Below are 24,664 nucleotides of genomic sequence, written 5' to 3' on the forward strand. Positions count from 1 at the left end.
CAAATGACGAAGGTGGTGTTGCGGAACTCCAGATTCCGCTTCACTCACTTTAACTACCTGCACCAGACTTACCTGTCCCCGCACCGCCTTCATCACATGTTCCCCCACACTAATTATGAATGTCCACATTGTGGGGAACCCGATGCCAATTTCTATCACATGGTGTGGTGGTGCCCACCCATACAGAGTACCTGGTATGATATCACTTCCCTGATGGGTGAACTGGCCGGTCACACACTCCACACTACACCGGAATCCTGTTTCCTGGGAATACGCCCCAGATCAAAGCAAGATAAGCAGAAACATAGGTGTGTAGACCTAGCATTTGTTCTACTCAAACGACTCATAGCAATGCAATGGAACGCACCTGGGGTACCAACCATAAGTAGGTGGCAAAGTGATCTATTGAAATGGACGAAAGCGGAAGTGCACACTCTTCACTCCCTCAAAGACAAAGGCATGGGGACTAAAGGGCTAGGGTTCTGGGATAACATTATGTCACAACTTGAGGCCAAAGATGACACACATCCACCATGACTCTTCCGAGACATCACAGCAATAATTAGGAAAGACAGAGTAAATTAAAACGTCAAATTTAATAGCAACCAGGAAAAGCACACAAGAGGATGTGTCTGTGGATCGGAGTTTCCAATGCAACTGCCCCGAAAGAGCAGTAAATCTTCCCCCCTAAGACTGACTCTGCATTACTTATGCAAATAAGTAGCCATCTACACATTACGTACAATTACCCTTATTCTATCAGGAGACATAGAAGGAGTGAAGGTTAAAATGTACACGGACAGAACGCAGGTCACTGACATCGCAGTCTTATGTTTTGGAACTATGCTTAGATTATGAATCTGGATATTTATTCTTTATCGACCCTCTAAAATAATATTTTTGATCATATATGCTATATACTACATGTAACACTGCAACTAACTATGACTATTTACATATTGTAAGTGTCCCTCTCCCCCCACCCTCCCAGCTGTGAATTGGCATCTAGCCTAAGATTCCAAATAATAACTTGTATGGAAAGTCAGCGTTAAACGTTAAATGTTGTACATGCAAAATGAATAAAGAGATTTACAAAAAAAAATGTGAGCTGTTAAAAAACGTGATAGTAAAACGCAATGAACACCAAGAAACCAATAGGTTTGGGGGTATTCGCGATTAACTGGTAGTTTACCACCCTGGAAATGCTCACAAAAGCATTAGTCTAAAAAGGAGGAGTAATTGCCATTCCAGGGTGACAATAAAGTGGTTACTCTTTAGAAAAAAATGTTTTCAGGAAGGCAAAAAGTCAAATGCTATCTAAAAAAAGCACATTCCCACATAATTTACTGATGCACGTTTTCCACCGGATGGCTCTCGAATATCTAAGTCTCTCACAGATTTCCAGGGTATTCTTGGGATTCTCTATAAATTTATCAACAGTTGTACATCTATTATGAACATAGGAAGAAACATCCAGGTAGTAGAGGCCTTATGTACACAGGTGTTTTGCGGTCTCAGAACCTGCAGTTCACAAATACATGGTATTTGTGACCACAAAACACCTTTTTAAAATGCATCAAAATCATTTCACAAGTTATAAAAATCTTTTGCACTCGTAAGAGAACTTTTGCAATTATAAAAATAAAAAATAAGTGGGGGTGTGAGAGAGCCATTCACCTCCTAATTGGGGTTTTCAATGGAATGTATTCATGATTTGTGATCACAACTGCAGATGTGATTCACAAAGTTGTTACCACAAGATTAGATTCCCTTTGGGAATCATGATGGTGACCTCATGGGGGAAGACCGTGGTGAACAGGACCACTACCTGCTCTCCACATTTGTCCCTAAATGGGAAACTATTTTTTTTAAAGCACTACCTGTCCTTTTTGTAGAGGAGGGTTGCATTTAAAAAAAAAAAAAAGGAATTTGTTACTTACCTAGTAAGCATGTGTTCGTGGCATGTAGTGCTGTAGATTCACATGCTCTGCATACTCCTGCCATCTAGTGTTGGGTCCAGGGCTGTGCACGTTTTTTTTTTCTTTTTCCCGAAGAAGTCTTTCGAGTCACAAGGTCGAGTGACTCCTCCTCTTGGTCATAATGCACATGGGCAGTAACTCCATTGTTAGATTGTTTTCCCGCAGGTGGGGCAAAAGGAGTGTAAAGTATGCGTAAGTAATATGATGACCAAGTTAAATGGGTAAATAGAAAAAAGATAGAGAATACTGTAGCGGCCATAGATGTCCATGGAGTAGGGTGGGTGCATGTGAACCTACAGCACTACATGCCACAAATAGATGCTTACTAGGTAGGTAACAAGTTCTGATTGATGATATGTGTGGCTGTAGATACACATGCTCTGCCTAGACCGTAAAGTAGTCCCTCCTTAGAAGTAGGGGGGCTAACCTGTGGGTGTTGCTGTGGTTTGAAAAAAAGAGTACGTAGCACGGCCTGTCCTCCATTGGCTTGCTGGCATGCTAATACATCCACACAATAATGTTTGGGCTGCTGCCCTAGTTATGACCTCATGATAAGAGGCTGCGTCCGCAGGAGGGGAAGGCCGACCTGGATCGCAGAGCATGTGTATCTTACAGCCACAGATGCCATCAAACAAAAAGTTTTGCTTTTGGGAATTCAAATGCAGGGATGGAGTCCTGCTATCCCATGAAGGCATCCATCCCTGCATTTGGAGCCAATCATTGCGGCCCCACAAATTAAAGACTGCCAAATTGATATTCATTAGCCAGGGTGTTTTGAGACTCTTTGACAAAGTTACATTTACAATGTGATTTATAAGTATATACGCAACCAGCCAGTATGCAACTTCCAAAACTCTGGTTTTACAAATAGAAATAGAACACACCAGGCCTTAGATAGAAGACTTTTACAACTCCCAGCTTTTGTAGGTCGAGCCCTGTTAATGGAAGATGTCAGGAATGCCAAGATAAAGAAACGCACATTTTTTTGATGCAGTCAATGGTACAGGATTTTAAAGTGAGTATGGCAAATATTACTCATGTTACGAATAAAAACATAGATCTATCACCGATGGCCCAAAAGAGAACCTCATACTCCAAGTTGATGAGACTATCAAGGGTCAGACCACTACTCACTTCAAATTTCAGGAATAGGCCCTGTTGGGCGCTGCAGCCACAAATTGCTATGTTGCCTGAAGCGCTGAAAATCCTTGCGCTAGTCCGCCTCGCACAGGCGGCCGGTCTGCGGAATACTCATAGGATAGACCGCTCCTTCACGGTCACATGCATTAAACAACAGCCTTCCATGTCTGAACACAATGTGGCCCCTTATGCGCTGTGGTAAACTCCAAAACATTCAATAGAAATAATTAACAATTAGCACGGGTGAGACGATCGTACCTGGCAGTGTGGATGAGGATTCGAACAGCCCATCATTGCACCCTTGTTTTCAAAAATCTGTAGCGAGGAAGACACACAAATGTTGATTTATTTACTTGGTTTTTAGTGCATCTCTTCCAAATCCATGATTTTAAAATTCAATAACTGATACGTAACCTCTAAACAGGTTAGAGAAAAAGGATTGAAGTAGCTTCACTATGATTGTCTTATGCACATGTTGACATACTTTTAATTTGGTCTGATGGAGCACATATGAGAGCATGATCTAGTACTCCCAAAAGTCAGAAACTAGTCTGCACCAATCAGATCAGTTAATGGTTGACCAGCAACTAGGTGCATTCCAGGCCTACTGCGTTGGAGCAGGGGGGAGGTAGGCCAAGTGCATCACTCCTGTTTAGGCTTTTACCTTAGGACTTTTTTTTATTTTCTGGAGATCCAAATTCTCTAATTAGGCAAAGTAAGAAGTTGAAGACAGCAAGGGTTCCTTCAAGTCAAATATGTATTTCTCAAACTCCTATTTAACCCGTTTGAATTGGTCACACAAACCCTAAGAGTAACTTGATTCTGTAGCCACCAAGTTCGCTCACCACTTGGGTATATTTGCTGCCTTGCCCCGTTCACAATTTGACCTTTTGACTTAGTCACTTTTTGGTTCTAAAAATTCACCAGCAGGGCAAGGGTAGAAGCTGTGGCTAGGAAGTGCTCAGAGTGGGAATAACCTGTTTTTCTTGTTTGCTGAGAGCGCACTTTCCCTGAGCAAATTCCAGCTCCTTTAACCAGATCTCTGGAAGTGGAAACCATGATTAAATCCCACTTTTCTCCAACTTCTGTTTAAGTTACTCCGGGGCATTATTTTATCTCTCAGGTCTTTAAAACAGACTTCCAGGCACACTGTCTCTCTCCAGCCAGGGCTGTTGCAGAGTACAGTCTACAGAGGTCAGCTGGGCCTTCAGGAATTCAAGAGTCCTTCTGTATTTTGAACAACCCAGTATGCCAAGGGAAACTTGAGCAAATGTCCATGTATAAAACAAGACTTCACCAAAGACTTACTTGTTAAAAGGTTGTGCAATCAGTAGCAGTCCAAGTTATTATAAACAGTTGATTCCAAATTGTATTTTAAAAAACAAACCACTGGACTAGTTTATATACAAACATCAATTTAATTCATACACACTATTTGTTAAAGAGAAACATCAGAAATGTACATATCCCAAATTATGCAAAAGGCAATATGTAAGAAGAGAAGTGTTCATTCTCGCCACATTTCATTGTGCACATTCAATCATTCAGGAGTTATAAAGCGCGGCAAATCACCCATGAGGGTCTCAAGGCATTTTGTGTAGTGGGATTAAGTGTCAAGCATGGGTTGTGGCCAGGCCTCCTACTGAGCCCTGATATCCCTATAACCAACACTACATCACCTTTAGCCATGCAGAGTAGGTCTGATAGCAGGACCTGGCCTACAACCTGGTCTTTCACAGACCTCATTCACACTGAAGAAATGGGCTTTTGCATCAGTATATCTGAACCTGCAGGTAAGCAGCAGTATGTCTCTAGTAATGTTACTGATGATACAAATGCTGAGGTGGAGTGCGATGTCATCAATTATGCCATCTGTAATGTCATGTGTCATGTTATGATTTGCTCAGAAAACCACAAGTGGCCAATTACAGTGTAGTGAAGTTTTATTTTAGAACCCTAACACCAAGTTTTTTTTAAATATACATGGATACCCAATTAGGAAAGAAACCAATAGTTTAAGCGAAGTCTTTTTTATTATAATAAACTACATCAAACTCCCATGTTTTCATATTCCATTATTCCCACTTTAACTCTTCAGTGGTCAAAACACGCTACACGTGTCCATCAGCTATGACCAGCTGTGGAGTTCGCAGGGCGTGGCCCGTAGACAGTGCTTGTTTCCAACCAAGCAATGCAGCCAACCCCCATTGGAGGGACAAGTACAGTGGCGCACTGACCCGTGGCCACACAGTCTGCTGGGCACAGAGCTTCGCCTAACCAACTCTTGATAGGCATGGCTTTAAGCCGTCCACAGCGAAGGTGCTGCAGGGCCTGCACAGAAATCATCATTTGGCCAAAGGGAAATAAGCACATGCTTCTGCTGCTGGGATTTGCCACAAATCCTGACCAGGGCAGCAAGGCCTGTAACAAACCATCCAGGCTCCCAACATCTGTTGCACGTGACCTGGGCCATACACTGTGATAGTTTGCCACAGCACCTGGCCTCCAGCCAGGACCTGCACGCAGCCTTCTGTGTGCAATGATATTGTTCACAGCTTTCAGCCATGCACAGCGGGGTTGGCTAAAGGACCTCCTCCCAACCCACCATGCGCCAACGTGTGCTGTGCATGAGCTTTGGTCAAGCTGTCAGGTACCAGGCCCTGAATTAGACCTCCAGTCAACTCCCAATCTCCACCCGAGTTAGCATAGCTATACAAATTCTGCAGAGCAGAAAACCAAAGAGGTTAAAAATGGGCCACTACTATTATTCAAAACTTCAAGTATCGCATACATTTTACAATTATCCAGGTCGATTTAGGAAACTCGATGTAATGTATTACTGAACCATTCAATTCATAAGGCTTCCATCAGAGAATGAGGGTATGTGTCCATCTAAGAGGCAAGAGGGACTGGTGAGTGAAACACCAGATGCTGAAGGGCTCACATCTACAATTGCATCAAAAGGGTGCAAAAATTGTGTGTGCTTATGTGTACGTTTGTGTGTGCGTCGTGTGTGTCTTCCTTCTTGCTGCAATTGTCAAAACTGGATCCAATATTGTTAATGTCGTCCTACACCTTCACTATGCTGAAAAAATACTCTTCTGTCTATAATTCATTTTCTCACATTTACTTCTACCAGAAGAGAGCACAATATCCCATAGACTCATCATCATCCTCGTCAAATATTCAACCTAGAGATCACAGCCAAATAGCCTTCAGGCACATTTCACACTAATTCCATTCTACTTTGGTAAGTCTGGCTTCCCAGTTGCCATGTGAGAGGAAGAGCATCTGTGGGCAGACACTGGCATAGAGAAAAGCTCATGTGAGTTTGGTGAGTCATGCTGCATAGCTTCAAGCATGTCAAGAAGGTGGCCTTGAGTTTTGGACAGAAACATCCTGAGATTTCTGGATGGTCAACTTTGCAGAAGTGGATTGGCGTTTTCGGCCACCTTAGCTAGAGGTGTAGAAGGGCAGGTAGCGAGGGAGAGGGAATGAGGCAGGTGTAGACAAAAGCAGCTGTTATCACACCATAGTGACATTCATTAGTTCTTCTGGTGGCTAGAAAGGCACAACAGAATATACTCATAAGCTCCAGTGAGCTACGAGTACAGAAACCCCATTTTAAACATAGAATGGAGGAGTGCGCTAAATATTGAAGGTTTAGGGCCAGTTTCAAAACATTTTTGCTCCCCCAAGTAAAATTTGGGATGCAGAGGATGTCACCTATAGAGACAATTCACAGACCTTAATTCAGAGGATAAGGACATGCCAAGATTTCTGCCAATGATATATGTGGATTCAAATAGAAATCACTATATATTTCTACAGAATATTCCAGTATATTCTGAAAACTATTTTACCTTTATGAGAAATCATTGATGACTAATCAATGGACATAGCACAGATTTCCAGTTAGAGACTGATATTTACCTGCCAGGGGCACTACAGGTTATTCACCATTCAATAACTCCAGCAGTTCTACACCTGATGTGGATGAAGAAACTGGCTACAAGACTAAGGCTCACACACAAACAAACATTGTACATATATGAAAAATGTAGCCTCAAATGTCAGTGATTCAAAGGAACGTTTTCCAATTAAAAGTCAGACTAGCAAAACTCTGGCGGAATTGAGTAATGCACCTCGATTAACCCGATAACACTCTGTTGGGGTTATTACAACTTTGGAGGAGGTGTTAATCCGTCCCAAAAGTGACGGTAAAGTGACAGATATACCACCAGCCGTATTACGAGTCCATTATATCCTATGGAACTCGTAATACGGCTGGTGGTATATCCGTCACTTTACCGTCACTTTTGGGACGGATTAACACCTCCTCCAAAGTTGTAATAACCCCATGTGTCTGCAGAAAGGTAATTGGCACTAAATATAATGTAATACATCCAACGGCAATATAGACACACTCCATAGGTTCTCATCCATTCCTCTTGAACGATTACTGCGGGGGACCATCTTACATTCTTGGTGTTTTAAGTGCTGCTTTATTGTGCTCAGCGTTCATAGTAGAACATGCCTTTGCTTGCAGATTTGTCTGCAGCTGTTGGAAAATCAATTTCACTGTGATTAGGAGGAGCACTGAGCCGCAGATGTGTTTATCAACTTTCTGAGACGAACCTCAGTAAGCAGAGCTGAACGAGTCATCTCAAAATTCCTAGGAAAGCAGTACAGTGAAATAGTACCCCAGTACTCAATTCAGAGGCCAAAGAGAGTCTGAAACGCCATCAAGGGAATATATAGTAAGACACAGTGCATTATCTTTCTAACACCACCGAACACCCAAATGCATAAATAAAGAACTGATGTATGGCCTATCAGCCAGTCTGAGCATTTCAGATTCTGGTAGCGCAAATCAGGAAGTCTGTTAGAGTGAGACAGATGCAGGCAAAAGACCTTAGGGTATGTCATACCAGGTCTGCGTAGACATAGGCTTTTTGAGTTCCAATTGGTGGGACATCACCACTACTTTAAAGTGTAGAGATCAACTAATTGTTGGATGGATGTTAAAAACCCACCTTAAATAAATTCACTTTCAGGGCACCCTTGAAGTATGTCAGGGTAGAAATGTACCTCATAAATCTGTTTAGTGCATTTGGGAGTTTGTGAGACCAGCACTGTTTTATAGAGTTGAGGTTCAACTGGAGGGGCAGCTTGCTCTTCACTGATCTTAAAGAATAATTAGAAATTGATAGATCCTAGATTCTACAGAATGCCACTTACTGAATGCTAGCTCTAGGCCTCACACACCCACAAGCTTCTCACTTTGTTCTTCATTCTGCATGTTCTCTGTATCCCACTTTTGTCCCTTCAAAGTCACACTACCTCTCTAAACTTTTCCTTTCCAAGCTCCTCTAGTGGGTGCTTGTATACCCTGCCTTATGCACTGCCTTTCTCTAACTTCATTTTATCAGCCACCCCCCCAATCCTAATCAATATCCCTCGTCAATTTGCTCCACTCACCATTTTTTCCACGTTCCTTATAGTCTCCTTCCATTTACTTATTCATCTGTTCCACATTGCTAATGTTATTCGATGAAGATAATCACTGCTGGAATTGCCTTCACCATTCTAGTGGGGCTTGAGCAAGCCACTGCATAAGGTAGTCAGATACTGCGTTACTCTTAAACCACATAACTGGGAACCACATGCCATTTTCACAGGTGTTTTTTTGGTATGAGTGGTTCACCAGGCTCGCCTTGCAATGCGGGCAAGAGATAATTTACTGGATTACTGATGCATTTATCAGAGGCTGCACCAGCTTCAGAGCCTGAGGTACATTTGGTACAGGTAGGGTGGGTCTGAGAATAGTGAGCGGCCCTGGGGGCTGACTAAAGGCAGTACACTGCTCTGAAGGATAGTTGTGGGCACTCCTCCTCCTCCCTGCAGCGGAAGACGCCAGGCAAGTAGGCACCAGTCCCACCATTAAGGTCTGATAGTGTGTGTATCTGGTTGGACATGTGGAAGGCAGAGGGATAGTGGGTTGCAATGCCAAGACAAAAGTGCCAGGTAAAAGGGTAGCTGGTGTCAGTACAAAGGGCAGCGAAGTGTGTGGTGCCCGCGCAGACCGCATGTGTAATAGTGCGAGTAATGCTGGGTTGAAATACCACCAGTAGAAAGTACAAAGAGGACGAGAGTGTAAGTCAAAGGTGAAAAACAGGTGACTAAATAGGGAAGGGAAGGGGGGGGTGAGGGAAAGGACGCTGAGTAGGAGAGTGGAAAAAAATTAGTTAAGAAAAAAAGTGCAGTTTTCATGCATTGCCTATAGCTTTTTCAGCCCAGGAAATGTTACCTGGAAAACATTAGGGTGTAAATAAGGGAGAAGAGATATATGTCAGCAAACAACTCCTACACTACAACACACCTTCAAAAAAGAATTTAGAAAGGTATCATAATGAAGTCCAGTAAATATTACAAAATATATACTAGCACTGTGTAGGGACAATATCAAAAACAATTAACTTCTGGCTCACCTGCACCCATGGGTAGGATTCTCCCTGGTCTCTCATGATGTCTGCCCACTTGTCAATCACAGCTCTTATTTCAGGGGGTGACATCAGAGGGAGCGTCATATCAGACCAAGGGTGGAAACACATGACTGTGCTGGCAAAGAGACAAGATGGAAAACAGAGTCAGTGAAATTAATGGCAGAGAGAAGAGAAAGTTATAAACTCTACCAAGGTAGTGAATGAAAAGAACTGGAACACCGAGGTCCAAGCAATGACACATCACTCCTAAAGAGGAAGAATGCCCGCTGGCTGGGATAGACCTCAGCAGACATGGTCCACGTCAGACCTTTCAACTCCAGTCCAGGCGCAATCCTACTCTTTGGGTGTAGGAGGAGGAGCAGGAGAAGTTGACCTGATAATTTGTGGTCTCTGAGATAAAGATGCTAGCATAACCTAGCACTATAATACCTTGTGCACTCCTGGGTAAACACCCACTTACCTCTGCACGGACAGGATTAATTCAATACCAGAAATAAAAGACAGAAGCATTTATGAAATAAGCAACAAAAATGCATCTGTTTCGAGTGTGCTTATGTGTGCAAACACACGTCTGCACAAATGTAAACATTCTATTTGTGCCATGCCTATATGCAGCCTGCCATTATCTGTCTTTATTTATTCTCTATGTAGCTTGCCTCCTTCTGTACAGTTATTTTTATTCTGTAAGATTGCGATAATTCAAAAGATAACACAGCGAGATGGATTGGCAAGTCTGTGCACAGTTTGGTTGCCCGTGCATTCATGCATTAAGGTAGTAAAGCGATATCTATTGGCCGTGCTCATTATGTGCAGATGTGGAATTTCGTGTCCATGTATAGCAGCATCACAGGAGCCGCAGCAGGGAACTTGTCAGGACAGCACAGCACTAGGGTGGTGGCAAGGCACAGCTTTATAGGGGCAAGATACAGGCTATCTGCAGTGTAGAGCAGGAAAGGCACAACAGGGAAGCAGTAGTGTGCTCTCGGGGCAGAGCAGGGAGAGACCGACAATTTGTTCTCACCACAAAATAGCAAAGTCACACACACACACACAAAACACACACAAAACACACACAAAACACAAACCAAACCTGCCCTCGCAGCCTTAACCAGTAACTGCTATCCAAACACTTCAAGAGCCCGCCGACTGATAATCCCAGCCCACTCAGCTCAACCAATCCTTCAGATTCCCTGGCTGGGTGACAGCAGACCGGAAACACAACTGCTGGTTCAAGTCCCACTCACCCAGCGAAAACACAAATCCCACAAAGCTCGAACTCATCCACAGATGCACCATGTACCACAAAGCTTCAATCACCGGGAAGCAAAGCTTCTTCTCAGACAGGGAACTGCTGGAGATCAATGACCAGAAGCTTTTCAAAGTGGTGGGAATATTAATCTCCTTGAAAGGGAATGCTGCTGCCTCTCTTTGTCCACCTTTACCCAGAGAACAACAGTCAATAAAGGAAACATCAGGTTATGATATTTGTTAGGAGCATTCCGCTGGCATCAAACCAATGGGGTTTCCCTAAGCTACCAGGATACCTGTACACCCCTTACTTTGATCAAGTTGTCCTACATTATAATTTAATTTATTTATTAAATGAATTGTTTCTAGATGCCAGTGGACATAAAACTAAAAACAAGTCGTCTGCGGCCTACAAAGCATTACCTGCTCAAAAATACTTCACAGATGGAACAAGAATGTTTTAACTACCTTTCTAAATAAGATTAAAGGGGCTTGTATTTCATTTCCTGGGAAGGACTTGAATATGCATGGGATCAACATAGAGAATATGCAGTACCCCTCCAAAGGACGTTATACAGAGAATGTCACAAAGCATCCTGCTGCCTGACCAGAGTGGCCATGCCTGGATGTACAGCAGTAACTCTTCCAATTGCTAGATCAGAAGACACTTGTAGCCAGAAAGGCCAGCTGGAAAGTGATCCAACCTGCAGTCAGTGGTGGATGGAGAGGTCTCCCCTATGACTATGTCATTTTCTCAGTTTCAAGATAAGAATTGCTCTCATATTTTGAATGAACTGGAGCCGTCCAATCTGGCTGTTAGGGAGCCCCACTAAAATGACATTTGTATAGTCTACTTCAGAATTTATTAGGGATCCCATATCATTGCTATGTTTTTGTTTTTTTTCAAGATAATATATTAGTCGGTCGCCACAAGTTAGGTATCTCAAGCCCTGTGAGACATATATATATATATACCTAAAATCCCTGCAGAGAAAAGGACAACCAACTTTTGGCTATACTCGTCGAATTATTGGAGATGATAGGAAAACAGACCTGACGGAGAATCCTTTGAGGAGTGTAGTGGGGAGCCGTACACGAGATTCCCCAGAAACCGTACTCATACACCTTTCCATTATATGATAATTTGTGTTTACTATGTACTAATCTAATGTAAATCATATGTATTATAATTTTCATCATATCAACATAACTCAATATTAAGGTATATTATGAGAACAAACAAAATATTTATCCCAAACATCCCTAATGTATTAGTCTATGTCCCCCCATGCCCATGGGGGGACACCTCAGTTTGGTCTCTTGTTAAGGGGAGGTAGAAGTACTTGCCATTTGATGCGAAAGACTGGTGATAATTTGTGTATCATCTGCATAGGATACTGATGAATAACCACGTCTTTATGATCTCTCCTAGTGGAAGAACATATAAATTAAATATAGTAGGGCTAAGTGAAAATCCCTGAGGCACTCCGCACTCAAGAGAAAAAATGTATGAATGTTTAACTTCTTCGCATATTTGGAAGGTTGTATTCTGAAGGAAGGAGTATAGCCACTTAAGTGCTGTACCAGTGATCTCGGCTTCTGCTAGCCTACTAATCAGAGTGGGCTGTGAGACGGTGTCAATAGCAGACCTTAGATCAAAAAGGATCAAGGCCACTGAGCCCCCTTTATCCAAGGTTGCTCTCAGTACATCCATGGCTGCTAGTAGGGCAGTCTGTTTTGCTACTGCCTGCTCTAAATCCGGTTTGAGATGGGTGCAGAATTCCATTTCCCTCCAGATATGGGGAAAGATTTTTGTCTGCGTATTTCTCCAGGATTTTACTGGGACCTGGAAGGAAGAAAATTGGGTGGTAGTTCTCACATTATAATGGGTCTGCAAGTGACTTTTTAGTAATGGCTTGGCTATGGCATGTTTCCATGCTGACAGCACCATGCCTGAATTTAGTGAATGATTGAAAATCTTCGCTAAAGCTGAAATAATCGGTGTCCCACCTTTAAACATAAGGTCCAGGGGAGCAGGATCCAGAGGGGACCATGATTTAAGGGATGCGAGAATCTTCCGGCATCATTTTGGGAATATATACAGTTTGTCATGCCCCGACTGAGAAGTTACCATTACTCCTTCATCTCTTCCCAATGTCCCAAAAATATTATTGACTATTTCCAGAATTCTTTTTGCCACAAAGGTACATGGGGAATTCTTTTTGCCACAAAGGTACATCGCTCCTCTGAAGGAGGGTTGCTGGATTTATTATGTGCGGTTTTTAATAAACTGCTCACCAAGATATACAGTACTTTTGACAAATTAGGAGTATGTTCAATTTTAGAAGCAAAATAATTAACTTCAGTTTCCTTGATGGTGTAGTGGTATTTTCTTACTGCCTCTAGGTTGGTTTTTATGAACCTCATCATGACTTAAACTCCATGCACTTTCTCACCGTTTGGTCTCTTTTTTTAGTTGCAAAAAGTCTGTAGAAAACCTTGGTGCTCTCCCTCCATGGCATTAGGCCTTTTGTTGTTTTCGTGGCACCAGTAAATTTAGAGCATTTTGTATCCATGTCTCAAGCTACTGTACCTATTGGATGGGTCTCCTGTCATTTCGGGGATGGAGTCAGTGATCAAGTTCTCTCAAGCTTTTGTGTCTAATTTATGCCAGTTCTGCCTGACTCTGAAATCGTTCGATCTGGTCAGTTTAAAATGTATGATTTTGTATTCTGACCATGTAATCTCTATAGGATCTAATGTGACTAATTCAGGTGAGCTGGAGAGAATAGGGTAAATCAGATGACCTTGCTTGTGGGCGAGGGCATTTACCCGTAGTGTAAGGTGGACTGCCTCTAGATCTAATAAAAAGTTTCTAGTAGTTTCACAACTGTTATTTTCGAAATTGAACTTAAGGTCTCCTAACACTGAAAAATTTACTGTCCGCAGACTCTGTTCTGTCTCACATCAGGAAGAGCTTGTATAAACTGGGTGGCTGGGCCAGATGGCCTGTATACAAGTAACCCAGAGAAGGTAAAGATCAGGGACAGTTTCATGAAAAATAACAGGCATTCACATTCCAGGATACGTAAGGAATAACATTTTGCTTTGATTTCCTATTTGTAAATAACCACTATTCCTCCTACTCTTTTACCTCCTGTCTGGTCTGGCGATTGTGCAAACCAGGGGGAGGGTCATTGCTACATCAGCCATAGATTCCTTCTGCAGCCAAGTTTCAGCAAGGAACATGGCTACTGGGTTTTCTTCCTCAAGGAAGGTAAACAAGTCTAAAATGTGTTTGGGTAGAGACCTGCATTTAAGTAACTAGAGCAGCCAAAATTGGCTCTTAGCATTACTCTTTTGTGGTCTATCAGTGTCAATGTTAGTTATTGAACCAGTCATGGTCAAATTACATTCTCCACAGCTAAGAACTTTGTTGTCAGGGTTAATTTCATGTGCACATGCCCTACCTTTAGTGAGGATGAGCAACTGCAGTAGTTCATTTGCTGAATAGGTGATCCTGTCACAGCGCGGGCGCCCGCAGAGTCTCATTCTCGGGTCGCGGTGGGGTCGGCGGGCCCTCCCCCGGTCCCTCTATTCGGTCGCAGGTACAGGTTGTTGCCCGTGTCGAGGCCGGGAGCCCAATACTGGGCGTGGGGCCTCGTCTTGTTCAACGTGTGGCGTGGATGAGTGTCAACGGGTGTTCCCGCGCCCCTCCTCCATTTCCTTACTTACCTGGTGTTCTGGTAAAGGGGTTCTTTTTCCTCTTCTTCTTCGGGCCATGTTTTCCTCTCCCAGGATTCTGTTCTCTTTCCTGCATGCACCAGTTTCCTTTTTCTTTCCCTTTCCAAACATGGTGCCTTTTTCCTATGGCTTCTTCCCAGTCCAAGATGTCGTTCTTTCCCCTTCTTGCATGTCACTTCCTGTCCATTGGTATATAAGGAGCTGGTTCTTGGTTTCCTTGTGTTGCAACACTTCCTGTTGGTGGTGGTCTTCGCTCCAGTTTGCTTTTTTGTGGAGAATTTTTACTGCTTCTTTTTTTCGCATCCTGTAGAATTCCAGCCCTTGATGTCCTGGTATCTTGACGTGCTCCTTCTTCCTGTTTCAAGGAGTTCCTGCGGAAGAGGTTTTTTCCCCTTGGGGTTTTTCCTCTGGGACTCCTTCTGGAGGGCATGGACTGCTGTGGCGTTTCCTTGTCAGCAAAACAGTGGCTACCGGAAGAGGTCGCCCCAATCTCGGCCAGACCAGAACATACAAGAACCGAGGTCGCACTCCAGTTTCATCTGACCAGGGCAGTAAGGGAAAGGCAGATAGTGACAGATCATGCTTCTACTCAAATGGGCAGGGGTTCTGGCCTCTGGTCCCAGCCGGGCACAGACGGGATCAGACAGGGCAGACGGGCTTGCCTTTCCCACGCACGCTGTGCGTCCGCGTCCTGGAGCACATTAAATAGCCGCGCTGGGTGGGAGCACGCAAAGAGAGCCCTAACCAATATAGCGCCCAACTATAGTATGCTAGGTGAGGCACTGAACACTGCCAAACTGCAAATATGCTTCAAGTACCTTCTCCTGAGATCAGCAATTAGCTGCAAGGTAAATTGTCCCTTAAAATGTTCATAAAACAATCATTCACTACTTAAAACACTATTAATGCTTAGGCAGCAATTTTAAAACTTTAGCAGCAAAAACGGCAGCATGCACCTCAATGCTCTTTCTACGTCCGTGCCCCAGAGCACATTAATTGGCCAGGCTTGGGGGGTGGGGTACGCAACTAGAGCGCTAACCAATATGGCACCCAACTACAGTATGCTAGGTGAGACTCTGAACACCTGCAAATATGCCTCAAGTACCTTCTCCTGAGATTGGCAATTAGCAGCAAGGTATGTTTTCACTTAAAATGTCCATAAAACGATGATACAGTCCTTATGTTAGACATGGCTCTGCTGAGGGAATTATCCTGAAACTTTTAGCTTTTTTCTCCCAGTCTTTGCTGACTCTTAGGACTCTGGGCACTTCCCCAATGTGTGGCATTGGGAAAGATAGCACGCCCGTCCTACCTATGGTAGGAAGGGGTGGGTAGGAACATGGGTTAGGTGCTGTACCCAGGAGGGCCATGTGAAACAGATATACCACATACCCAGGGCGGGCATGGATCTGGCTACTAGGGGGTACATGCACTGGGTGTGCCACCCCCTAGAAGACCCCTTTAACCATCTCCCAGGCCTATCGAAAAGGCCTACTGGGGTGCTAGCGCGCCTGCGCTCAGGGTGGCAGTCCTGATGTGGGGGCCAACTCTGAGCTGCCTTACCCCTTCCCCGGCAGGCCCCGATGGTGGGGTTGGTGGTAGGCGAGGGCTGGGCGAGGATACAAAGGTGTACGCTGTCCGTGTGGAGGGGCTCCTTGTGTGGTTGTCTCATATATAAAGGGGTGTTGGATGCGTCCATAAGGGTGGGGTGGGCTGGTCCTCTACTAGTGGCCGTGGGCCATGGGCCCTGTCCCTTGTATAGGCAGGGGGGAAGTGCACGCACATGTCCTCCCCTAGAGGGGAGGTGGCGCGGACCAAAGTGTGTAGGTCTCGCAATGGGGCCTTCAGAGACACTGAGTCTGGCATACCAGACCAGTAGGTGCACACTTACATGATGGGGGATTTCATGTATGTTGCGCCTGGCACAGCTTGCCAATAGGGGCAACCTTGTCAAGGGGCGCCAGATCATGTAATGAGCCAGGCCCAGGTGACCTTTCCATGCCCATGTGCATGTGAGAGCTCATATATGTGGGGAGCTTGGCATAGCTGGCCTTGAAGTGCCTACTTGCAGCAGGGCGACATACACTTAAACCAGACTGGCACAACTTACCAGTGTGACCATACTTTCACACTGGTGTTGCCATGTGTGAGTGGTGACTAGTAGCACTTGCCTCGGTGTGTAACTTGCACCCTGGTGGTTATCGTATCTAGGTACTGGAGCTGGCATTACTTGCCAGGGTGTGCACATTTTCACACAGGTAATCTGAGATAGGAATTGAGCCTGTAAGGACAGGCCAGTATTGGTGCACTTGCACCTTTGTGGTGGCTTTAATGAAAGGGTCCCATATGTCCCGGCGGGACCTATGTCCTGTGTGCCAGGACACAGGTGCCCAGGGAAAGCCGAACACCCATGCGTGTTCGCATTACTTATGAGCACTGCTCTACCCATAAGGTAGCATGGGTGTATGGCTGCAATAGTGGATTGCAGGAGAGCAGCCTCAGGATGTTTAGTATTGTTGGACTCAGCATGACAAACCGCCATTGTAAAAGTTGTTTTGCTATTGGTGTCCTAGAAATGCCACTTCGAGGCAACTTGTAAATTAGGCTCCATTCTACAGGTCACGGGTGTAGATCACATTTGTGCATTCCCCAGGTGACCGCTATAAAACTAGGGCATGCAGAATGACAGATCCCTGCCATTTGGGGAATGGATAGATATATTAGGGGCAAAAGTTTTTGACACTAGGCCTCTCGAAGCCAGGACATGGCCCCACTAAAGATAAAGATCTACACTCCAGAGCCTCAGGGCGGACAGGGAGGAAATTTAGTGATGACATATGCGCATCAAAGGAGAACCTGTTGAACCATTCCCATCTTCGAAGGAACCATCTAGTATAACTAGGGGTACTCAACGTCTGCAAGGCAGAGTAACCTTTACAGTGACACGGGACCGGTGCTGCTGTACCGTGTGGGCACACTGCCAGAGGAATCTGTTGTGCCCAGAAGGATAACTGTCTGAGGAGGGGATCCGCGCACCCCTTCTTGCTTAGAGACTGGTCTGGGGCTGATTGGCTGCTGCTGTGTAGCGCCCCAAAGGGTAAATCTTTAAGGGCAGATTGGCTTGCCCCCTGTTCTCTGTGGACCCAGGGATGTCAAAGACCTCCTGAGAGGGACTCACATCAATGACCAGTAATATCTGGAGAGGTATGCCCTCTACTACGTCTACTTTGTATGCTGGATTTCACCTGGGGACAGCGGCGTTAGCGTGGCCTAATTATTGTGTATGGAATTGCCTGGTGTGTAGCTTGCCAAGGACTGCCCGCACTTCAGGTGAGCTGCCCTTTGTCACGGGGACCACTGCACACTGAAACATACTGTTGGTGTGAACAGGATCACCCGGGGACTCCTTGGGGCCCATCTAGTGTGTCACATTTCTCTCGTGTGAGCCTCGGCTGCATGCTCATTGTGTGCGGGGCCCTGTTCACTGGTTGCAACCCTCGGAGTTTGGGAAGCAACCTAAGTTGTGCTGTACTAGGCCTCGTTTGGCATGATTGAACTTGCGTCAAAGTGTGTGACCGGGGAGTCTGGTGTAGCTACAAGTTATCGAGTACTAGACAGTTTGCCTCTTTCCAGAGAAGTACAGAAACCAGCTTTTGAGTGTGGCCGTATGGTCTAATGCGACTCAAATTATTGTGTGCTAGACATTGTGCCTCCCAGAGGAGTGCAGTATTTACATCCTTTTGTGTGAGAGTCAGGGAGTGTCTGGTGCAGTTCAAGTCATCACACACCAGACAGGTGCCTCTGTCCGAGGAGGTACCATCTTGGGAATTGGCTCGTGAATGATAGTATGGTCAGGGAGACTCAGATCAGCTGACCTCTGACGTTGTGTTCCCTTTTGTGAAGGTACAGCACTGAGCACTTTTCACAAGGAATCATAACCGCCTAGGGTCACTGGAGTCTTTGTGCCCCAGATGCAGCACCTCCTGGTACAGGAGATGCGGGCCTACTAAGTAGCTGGTAGTGTGGAGGGCGACTCACGTCAACAAGCCCCAAAGGCGCCTCTCCGTTCCAGAGGTGATGAAACTGGTAACTATTTGGTAACTTTGAACTGTCTAACTGGGCTTCGAGCCTCTGTGTCTAATGGCAGCCCGAGTGACCCTCCACCTGTGTTTTGCAGACCACTGAGTGAACCTCCTGTGGGAAACCTGAACGTCTCCTTAATTGTTTACTGGCTGTTGTCTTTCCTTTCCCACCACCTTGGCCTCGGAACCCTGAACCCAGTTACCAGGGAAAGGTTGATGTAAACTTTGGTTCGTGGAGGGGTGGAATAGATGAAGCTGGTTGGTGGGTGAGGGGCGGTTTGGAACCCAGGGTACTCGTAAACACAGTGGCATACATTATTCGGGTATCAGGTCACAGCATTTGGGTTCTGGGAGTGAGTGCATACGACTAAGTGTGCGCATGCACCGGCTGATACCTGTGGCACTGCACAGAAGTACAGAGTGGATGTGCAGGAGTGAGTGTGGGTGAATGTGAAGGCATCACCGTCGTGCTGCTGATCACATTTATCCTGTCAAGACGTTCATACGGTTGGCATTACGTCTTATGCTAGCCAAAGTGTTGTAAGCCTTGAATGTACATTTTGCTGCTAATGTTGGGAACCGGGGTGCACCCAGAATTTATGTGTTACACTGATTGTGGGGAATTCTAAAAAATGTAGGTCTTGTCCTGACAACGTTTGGCACCTTATGTGGGTGCGGGAGGGAATGTATAGTCTTCCTCATGTTTACATACAATAGCAGTGTATAACACAGCTGTGTCTCATATTGTGGCTTCCATTGCAAATTGGGGAATAGGCCCAGAGTTACATTATACCCGTACTGTGTTGACAAGGTGTATGTTGAATACAATCTTTTTATACATACACTGTGTGTGAAGTCTCCTTTGTGCCAAGCAGTGTGGTTGTGGTGGGGAAGTGCTGTGTCTTTGCTTTACACATTGCCTCTGTGATAAGCCTGACTGCTCTGTGCCAAGCTACCCAAGGGAGAGCACATGTTATAATATAAGTGTAATCATCCAACCTTGAAAGGAGTGGCAGGTTCTGCCTGGCTAGAGTCCTGCCTCAGCCAACCAGAACGCGGTGCCTCCAACACCTTAAAACAATATTAAAACTTTAGCAGCAAAAACGACAACATGTACCTGAATGGAGAACCCTTCTCTTCATCCGGTGATCCCATTTGTGCAGAACCTAACCCTAACTTGCTCCCTCGGTAGGCTGACAGTACCACCATGGCGAACATTGTGATGTGGCCCAAGGGGGAGGGAGCAGGTGCAAATAGTGTTGTTATCTTTAAACACGTGGACAAATGGGACCACAGCACACAGCGTATAAAGCAGTAATACAAAAACAGTAAGTTCAAAATATGAAGAGTCCAGCAACAAGTGAAGCGCATCAGTCTTTCACGTTTCTCATGGAAAACATCTTTTATTTTGAACAGCAGTTTGGTAAGTAGAAAGACACATCCATCAAGCACAGCTAACACATGTTTCGTCACACAAGTGACTTTTTCAAGGCTGCAAGAAATATATATACAATATTGTTTCATTTTAATATGGACTGGCAAGTGGTACAAGTGGAATAGATAGACATGGCATTGGAAGTGGTAGAGATAATAAAGCAGACACCAAAGTGAGAAAGCAAGGTGGTCAAGATGGTCAAGATGGTGAAAGAGTTCAATAAAAGCTGCCAAACAGGACCATTTACAAAGAATAGGAAAGAGACACCTAAAAAAGTTTAAAGGTGTGAACATGTGGTATGCTGACGTGGAGCGGATATGCAGTTCCCATAGTAAGAGTTAAAACTGTAGTAGGTGAAGGAAAAAAAGATAAATGGGTATGAGTACATAAGAAGGAGAATAACATGGACTTAGACATACCTAGAGTATGGGGCTGAATGGAGAAGATTCTGAGTAGGGAAATTGTGCTAAAAGTACTGCTGGAAAGTAGAAACAAGAATAAAAAGTTAACAATGAAATGGTCAGTAGGGGGATGTAGGAAGGGTAAGGGAATGGTATAATTACCTGTATCCCCAGTGGGTAAAGGAGGCCAGTGTTTTATTCATTTGTCATAAAATAAGGAATTTGGAGAACAAGGACCATAGGTACTGTATTGTGAAAGACCTTGGTAAGTCCTGGTATAGTCCTATAAAAGAACATCGAGGTAAAGGATATAATTGAGTAAAGGTCTTTAAACACGTGTTTCTGGATTTAGCCCTTCATCAGCAGAGAGCAGAAGTAGTAGAGGGCAGAGAAAGGTCATCTGGGGTTGCCGGTATGCTGCCCAAGTCTTCTCAGGCCACAGTGCCACTCCACAGGCACACAGGTGCACTCCAGGTGAGCTCATCAGCTCACTGTCTCAAGGGAGCCTTTTAAACCCAAGGGGGTGGGGGCAGTGCAGAACACTTCCTCTCATCCAAGCACAGTTCACCCCATTGCATCCTGGTAAATGCAGTACACTTACTTCAAAGTTGCTGTATTTTTTCACCAAAGTTGGTGCAGATAGTACTGTTATCTCTAGGCACGTGTTTGTGAGTTTAGCCCTTCATCAGTAGAGAGCAGAAGTTACAAAGCGCAGAGAAAAGTCATCTGTGGTTGCCAGTATACTGCCCAAGGTTTCTCAGGTCACAGTACCACTCCACAGGGACACAGGTGCATCACAGGTGAGCTTGTCAGCTCATTGGCTCAAGGGAGCCTTTTAAACACAAGGAGGGCAGGAGCACACAGCCTCTCATCCCAATGGTGATGTGGCCCATTTCCCCCCTTGGAGCAGAATTTTGTCCCCAACCCAAGGAAAACTCAGTCTACAAGAACACAACTCACAGAGGCCACTGACAGCTATCAGTATCAAGAGCCAGGCCCCTTGTCATACAAGGGCCTCTGCCCTCTGAGGCTTCTCAGAGTGGGGGCAGTAGCCCCAGGTGACTTGCACCTTTTTTCCACTCTCCTTCCTACCAGGTCAGGGGTGGAATCCTGAGACTGGTTACCCAGACTAGGGTACGTACCCAGAGGCTAAGCAAGAGACAGAGGTGAGCTGGCCCTCACCCTGCTCCTCCATCTGGGGTCCAGTATCCTCCTCTTGGGCGTGGTACCCCCAGAAAACCGAACTGTCAGGGCAACCTGGCAGCCATGTGTTAGACCTGGCATCCTTGGTGTGGTTCTCCTAACTTCTTTGCCTTCAGACCTCCTGTTTTTGCTGACTTCGTTTTTGCTGCCCTTAGGATTCTGCACACTTTACCACGGCTAATCACTGCTAAAGTGCTTGTGCTCTTTCCCTAAAAAGCGGGATCCCCCAATTGGAATATTTAATTTACCAATAAGACTCTAGTAGAGTGCACTACGTTTGCTCAGGGTCTGTAAATTAAATGCTACAAATGAGCCGGCAGCACTTATTGTGCCACCCACTTAAGAAGCCCTTTAAACCTGTCTCAGGCCTGCCACTGCAGAACCCCTGTGTGCAGTTTCAAACTGCCAATTCAACCTGGCAAAGTAAACCTTTTGCCAGGCCCAAACCTTCCTTTTTAATACATATGTCACCCCTAAGGTATGCCCTAGATAGCCCCAAAGCCAGGGTGCAATGTATTTAAAAAGTTGGACATGTACTTTTAAGTTTTCCATCTCCTGGTAGTAAAAAACTCGCAAATTTATTTTTCACTACTGCAAGGCCTATCCATGGAGTGGGGTGGGGAGGTGACCCAGAGAAGGGTCACAGTTAGCCCTCAGATGCCATTAGGCTGCATTCTGGGGAATGAGTTGCCCCCAGTGTCTGGAGAATTGGAGGGGGCAGGGTGATAAAATTAGGTTTTTATGTTGACTGGGGTGGCAGCCCTGGTCAAGCAGCAACCACATTTCTTATCAGGGTAAGGCACAAGCCAAACCCCAAATTGATGTGTGCTCATCCTCTTGCAGCTTGGCAAAGAGCAGTCAGGCTTAACTTGAAGGCAATGTGTAAAGTATTTGTGCAACAATTCAAACAGTAAACAGTGAAACACCACACAAAAAGGATGCCACACCAGGTTAGAAAAACAGAACTTAATTTAATAAATAAAACAAGACTGAAAGAACAATCCAATAAGTAGAACTTGAGATATGAATTTTTAAAGAATATAATGTAAAAATGGCCTACCTGGTTTCAAACTGAGTAATCTTCCCTCTACTAGGGATTTTCCCTGTAGGGCTTTATCTCCATCACTTCGGGCTACAGTGCGGAGAGGATACAAAAGATCTTTACACGTCCTCTGCTCATGCAATCATTGTGTATCAGAACGAAAAGCCTCACTAAAGAACAAATTTAACAGTAGAGGCTTACAGACAAGGAGGTAAGCTGTGCTGGCGTGTTTTGCACCTGGGGATCTGGAACTGACCTGTGCCTAGTGAAATTTCTATCCCTGGTAACCTGAAAGCAGCATTCAAAGTAGCATCACCCTCCCTCAAACTCCTCACACGGTCCACCTGGTATAAGACCTCCGCCATTGCGATAAACTGGGCCGGTATTGGCGGTTAAACTAACCAACTAGAAGGGAAATATGCAAGGCTGCACAAACTGTCTTATGCAATGGGCCTGGTAAAACGGCAAACAAACAAACAACAATGACAATTTATTTGGTAAAGGGTGGGTCACTTGGTAGATTCGGCGAAACCACAAGATGACATTTCACAGCCTAACGCTTGATATTGGTATCAAGAGATGTCTTATCCACAAATGGAATGAGTAATGTTTTTAAGAAGCAAACAATTTGTTATGTTATTACAATGTATTTTAAATGCATCGGGAAGGAGCACACAACCAAGCAATAGGAATATGTCTAAATAAATTAGACTGCTAATGACGACCTATTGACGATATGAATGTATTTTAAAGTATTTTCCACATTGTTATGGTTTTAAGTAACTAAACAATAAACATTACCTTACCAGTGCTCCTTAAATTTAACACAATTTGCGTGATGCTTATTTTTTATTTTAGGAAAATGTTTATTGGAGTTTCACAAATTAAAAAAAGAACAAAAGAAGAAGAAAAGAGCATGCACATGGTAGTGATAAAGCAATACGTCTAATATGAAGTGATTTCACAGGAATTGTATGATGTCCTGTATTGCACCGTTTACAGGTTATGAGGGGGGAAGCACAGAGATAGAGAAAGAGGCAAAGAGATGACATAGGAAAGAAAATGAAAAGCAAAATAAGGGTAGGAGGCATAAGTAATGTGTGACAATATAGGAATATTGGCCTAGTGTTTGCAGTAGTGCAGGTGGGACAGCTTTTGAGAAGATAGTATAATTGGATGATGTATTGGAGTTGAGGTGGTTAAACTTTTCAATGTGTGAATCTAATTTGTTCCTTGAGACTCTGGAAGATGTTGTGCTAAAGTTGTGGTTATGAATATTGTTCGTATGAAGCAGGCCCACGATGTATGACGAGGAATGGTGTTTGTGTTTTTTCCAGCCAGTCGGGATAGTTCTGGCGCCTATGGCCAGTAGCAGGTCCAGTAGTCGAAGGTCCAAGTGTCATGTGTGGAAGGAAGGTTAGGAGTTTGTGGGCCCAGGGTGGCTATGATATGGTTGAGTGTGATATTGATATGAAATATCTTGTTTTGTTTCAGATAATGCTCTTTTGAGGCTAGTACCCCAAAACACTGCTTGGGAGCTAAGGTGCATTACCAGGTGGCACGGTTTGTTTTAATTGACAAACACAGAAATACTTAAAGTTTTCTGAGGGTGAGAAACATTGCAAGAGTCCATGATAATGTGTTCAGAGCCCACTAGTTATATAAAGAAAATAGCGTTCTGTTCAAGCCACTCCGTATAGTAATCAATAAATGCTGTGTGAGGCATGTATTATTCCTAAGTTTCATTCATTCAATTATTACGATTTCAATATCCGAACTAAGGGCCAGATGTATCAAAGGGTTTTACCCATTCTTTGTCTATGGGAAAATGTATTCGTACATATGGCCCTAAAAGATGTAGAGCGAAGGTCGCAGAAACTGGGG

The 24,664-nt window shown here is 44.5% G+C and overlaps 1 protein-coding gene across 2 annotated transcripts in view; it reads right to left on the reverse strand.

Annotated features, from left to right (window-relative positions):
- Window positions 1–24,664, reverse strand: part of GALT (galactose-1-phosphate uridylyltransferase) — a 105,783-nt gene that overhangs the window by 60,478 nt on the left and 20,641 nt on the right. Inside the window, exons 5-6 of one of the 2 annotated variants that reach the window (XM_069214489.1) lie at window positions 9,611–9,740; window positions 3,378–3,434 (exon numbers count right to left, since the gene is read on the reverse strand). In XM_069214489.1, coding sequence (XP_069070590.1) covers window positions 3,378–3,434; window positions 9,611–9,740 — 187 coding nt within the window. The remainder of the gene's footprint in view (window positions 1–3,377; window positions 3,435–9,610; window positions 9,741–24,664) is intronic. The other variant, XM_069214574.1, reaches the window with a different exon arrangement.

This window comes from Pleurodeles waltl, chromosome 1_1 (genome assembly GCF_031143425.1).
Source record: "Pleurodeles waltl isolate 20211129_DDA chromosome 1_1, aPleWal1.hap1.20221129, whole genome shotgun sequence".
In the NCBI taxonomy this organism is placed as follows: Eukaryota; Metazoa; Chordata; class Amphibia; order Caudata; family Salamandridae; genus Pleurodeles; species Pleurodeles waltl.